Source organism: Sardina pilchardus, chromosome 2, assembly GCF_963854185.1.
Source record: "Sardina pilchardus chromosome 2, fSarPil1.1, whole genome shotgun sequence".
Taxonomy (NCBI): Eukaryota; Metazoa; Chordata; class Actinopteri; order Clupeiformes; family Clupeidae; genus Sardina; species Sardina pilchardus.
In genome coordinates this window covers 28,269,057-28,272,553 of record NC_084995.1, presented here as the reverse complement: position 1 = coordinate 28,272,553, position 3,497 = coordinate 28,269,057, and the positions used below count along the sequence as shown (strand labels likewise).

Below are 3,497 nucleotides of genomic sequence, written 5' to 3'. Positions count from 1 at the left end.
GCATTCGTGGTATCATGCATTGTGACACACCATCTTATACTGCATTAGAAAATCAGTTCTTCTTTAGTTTAAAGGATGACATGTCGATGTATATAATTGCCTGATATGAATGCCATGCATTTGTGAATGGATATGAAAGCCAGAGTGCATCTGAAATGGGTTTCATTGTAAACTAACATATTGAACTTATCAATCAAGTCCAGGTCTGGTACAGTAGATACTGCAGCTAGAGAGATGATGAACTGATTTTGGTCCACATATAACTGGTATGTGACAGTAACACACACAGCAGAGGTTTTCAATAAATTATGCATTGATTAGTGACACTAATAGAGAAAAAAATCAGCCTGTCATGCAAACTGTATATTCTGCTTAACCATGAATATACAGGGGCCGTGTGTTCAGTATTATTCACAGCTGTGGATGGAGCACATTATAGCTGTATTTTTTGCAATGTTTGCAACCTTTTGGTAACTAATGATTCTCATGATCTAAGTATTTATTGGTTGCGTATTCTAGGGCCCAGGGTGGGTCATTCAGAACCAAATGGACCACTCCTTTCTGTAGTGTGTTGGCTGGTTCCTTTGCCTGTAATGTGGGCTGTGAGCGCATGCACCTCATGCCTCTCTGGGACGCCGGGGGATATGGCTGACCCGTGGCGATGTCAAGGCCAAATCGAATGCTGAAAGTTTAGCCAGACGGAATGCTACCCAGCTGTCCAAGATCTTCTCGCTGTCCCCCAAAGCAGTTTCGCACAGTTGTCCACCCTCCAAAGTCCACCCACCCCTCCAACCATCAATGTCGTGCCACCTACCCACCCACCACCCCACCCACCCACCCAACCACTCCACCGTCCCCCGTCCTGTCCAGCTCAGAAATAGCCATATCCAAACGCCAGAGACAAAAGGATTAGTTTGCATTGTTAACTTATTTGGGGTGGGGGTGGTGGGGTCTGGGGGGGGGGGGGTAGTAAGGGGGGGGGGGGGCAGAGAGGGGTGTTCTGATTGGCCCAGTATTGCTCAGACAGAACTGGGCAATATCACATGGGCAAGAAACCAGAACCAGGTAAGACGGAATGGAAAACAGAATACCATTGGCACCACCATGGATCTCCCGGCAAATAGCATCTGCTTGCATCTTCCTTTCTCTGGGAGACAGTGTGCTGAATTGTGACATTGTGGCTTTCAGACAGGAGGGGGTTTAGCAGGAAACGAGAAGTCCCAGAGACTGTAATACATAAAGCAGACATTCATGGACTTTTTGCACATTTCCGGAGTCTTCACAGTTCTTGTCTGGATGCGCTCTGTCGGATCGCAGTGTCACATCCTCTCGTGACTGGACAGGGCACGTGTGGCTGAATGTGTGTTTTAAAGGGCAGAGGTAACAGTCACCTTAAAATAACTTGGCTGCAAAGTGAAGCTTTTGCATAGCAAGATGTCACATGTCCCATGGAGCAGTGATTCATGTTGTTCTGGAGGTCGTGAATGGACATTGTGTTCTGGCTGAAGCCAGTGTGTGGCGTTGGACTGGCTGAGTGGAACCTGGAGCTGCGCCTGCCAACACTGCTGTGCAATACTGTTCTGACCCGCACCTTACAATCACAACATCACAGCCAATCATGATGGCTGCTACGGATCTGCCTCATCGACAGCTGACAGTGACAGTCTCCATATGGGGTTTAGATATTGAATATTGAATCCAAAATAAATGGTCACACATTTTGCCCTTGATATATACAGTACTACCAACATTTTAAATTTATATGGAGACTTTTACATGTACATCGAATAGAATGAGAATAGAATTAGATGAGTAAAAAGAGAACTCACTCAGTCATGTGTCATTAAAATGGTGTACATAAGACACAGATATGTGTGCTCTCTTTTTGTAATGTTGTCACTAAATGTTGTCATAGCATAATATAAAGTGGGTCTGCCATATGTTTCCCAGTTCTAGATTTAGCTTCAAAGAGAGATAGAGGGAAAAAAATGGAATGAGAACAAGCTGCGAGACAGGTGCAAGTGAAATCACTAAGCTAATATGCTATCTGTCTCTACAGTGTCCTCTCTGCCATTGTGTAGGCTACTGTATGCTTTACTAGCTCTCTAACACTAGCATACATGTACAGTACGGTGTATACATTGATAGAACACACAAAAAGGGATTTACATGGAACATGGAACTATTTCTGGTAATGCTATCATACCTATAAATATAGTTTGTGAATTATAAATGTAGTTAGTGAAGATGTGATTGTCAACTTTTGCCATGTCAATTGTTACCAATTAATAGGGGAAGAGGGTCTAGTTTGAAGGGATAGTCGACTTATCTGGTTATCAGAGCTTCAGGGTCATACTCTGTTGGGATGTTGCTTAAATTGTAAAAAAAGAGGAGTTCACACGTTGCTATTTCTGTTGATGGTACTGATTATAAAGTGAGTTTATGGCATGACAGATCATTTTATCAAACAGCTTTTGTCGGATCCTTACCGCTGTGAGAGGTTTTTTTGGTGTTATTACAACCGATGAGGTATTTTGTTAAGTGGGTGTCCGGGACCCTGTGGACACAGTTTAAATCTCTCTGATATGTGCATGTTGAGGAATGTGTGGTAGCAAGCACAGCATGTTAGAGGAAATGATAAGGTGAGTGAGAAGAGATAGAGGAGCGATGCCCTTCTGAAGCTTTGTTATGGTTTATGGCTTAGTTAGGGACCGTTTGGTTGGGTGAGTTAGTGTATGATTCGCAATGCATTGTTATCAGAGCTGACCGCACACACCATCTCATAGACAGACACACTCAACACAAACCCATCAGCAGAATGGGGAGAGATCCTGTCTTACCTGTTCAAGGCCGAGTCTGTGGCCGCGTCTACCTGGACCTTTTGAGTGGAATTGTGGAGAAACTCAGGGGTCACCCTGGGTACTTCGATCCACCCTGATCTATCTGTGTGGTTGCTCCCCCTGAAGGCTCCAGAGCCTGGTAGGCAGTGGGTATGGGGGCAGGGGGTGGGTGACAGTGTGTGTCTGTTGACACTGGAATGCAAGCTTACATCAATAACCTAATTTTAGTTCTGTTCAACACTCTAACCACTCACAATGCCATGGTTGGAGGGGGTGGTGGGGATAGGGATGGATAGGGAGTGTTAAAGGGCGTGTGTGTGTGTGTGTGTGTGTGTGTGTGTGTGTGTGTGTGTGTGTGTGTGTGTGTGTGTGTGTGTGTGTGTGTGTGTGTGTGTGTGTGTGTGTGTGTGTGTGTGTGTGTGTGCGCGCGTGTGTGTGTGTGTGTGTGTGTGTGTGTGTGTGTGTGTGTGTGCGCGCACATGCGTGCACACATGTATTTGTGTTGGAGGGGGATGGGGTCAGGAGTTGAGGGTCTGTGCCCACCAAGTAAGTTGTCAAATTCTTTATGTTCCATTGTCCTGTACCCAGACAATCTGTCAAATTGGATTTCCATTATTTGTTTTCTTACCGTAAAGAAATAAATATTTGTGAGACAAA

The 3,497-nt window shown here is 44.9% G+C and overlaps 1 protein-coding gene across 2 annotated transcripts in view; it reads right to left on the bottom strand.

Annotated features, from left to right (window-relative positions):
- The window catches only part of myoz2b (myozenin 2b), a 7,816-nt gene extending 4,816 nt beyond the window's left edge, over positions 1–3,000 (bottom strand). The window contains exons 1-2 of one of the 2 annotated variants that reach the window (XM_062524491.1): positions 2,841–3,000; positions 1,092–1,227 (exon numbers count right to left, since the gene is read on the bottom strand). In XM_062524491.1, the coding sequence (XP_062380475.1) occupies positions 1,092–1,176 (85 nt within the window). In that variant the 5' untranslated portion in view covers positions 1,177–1,227; positions 2,841–3,000. The remainder of the gene's footprint in view (positions 1–1,091; positions 1,228–2,840) is intronic. The other variant, XM_062524500.1, reaches the window with a different exon arrangement.
- Between the last annotated feature and the right edge of the window lie 497 nt (positions 3,001–3,497).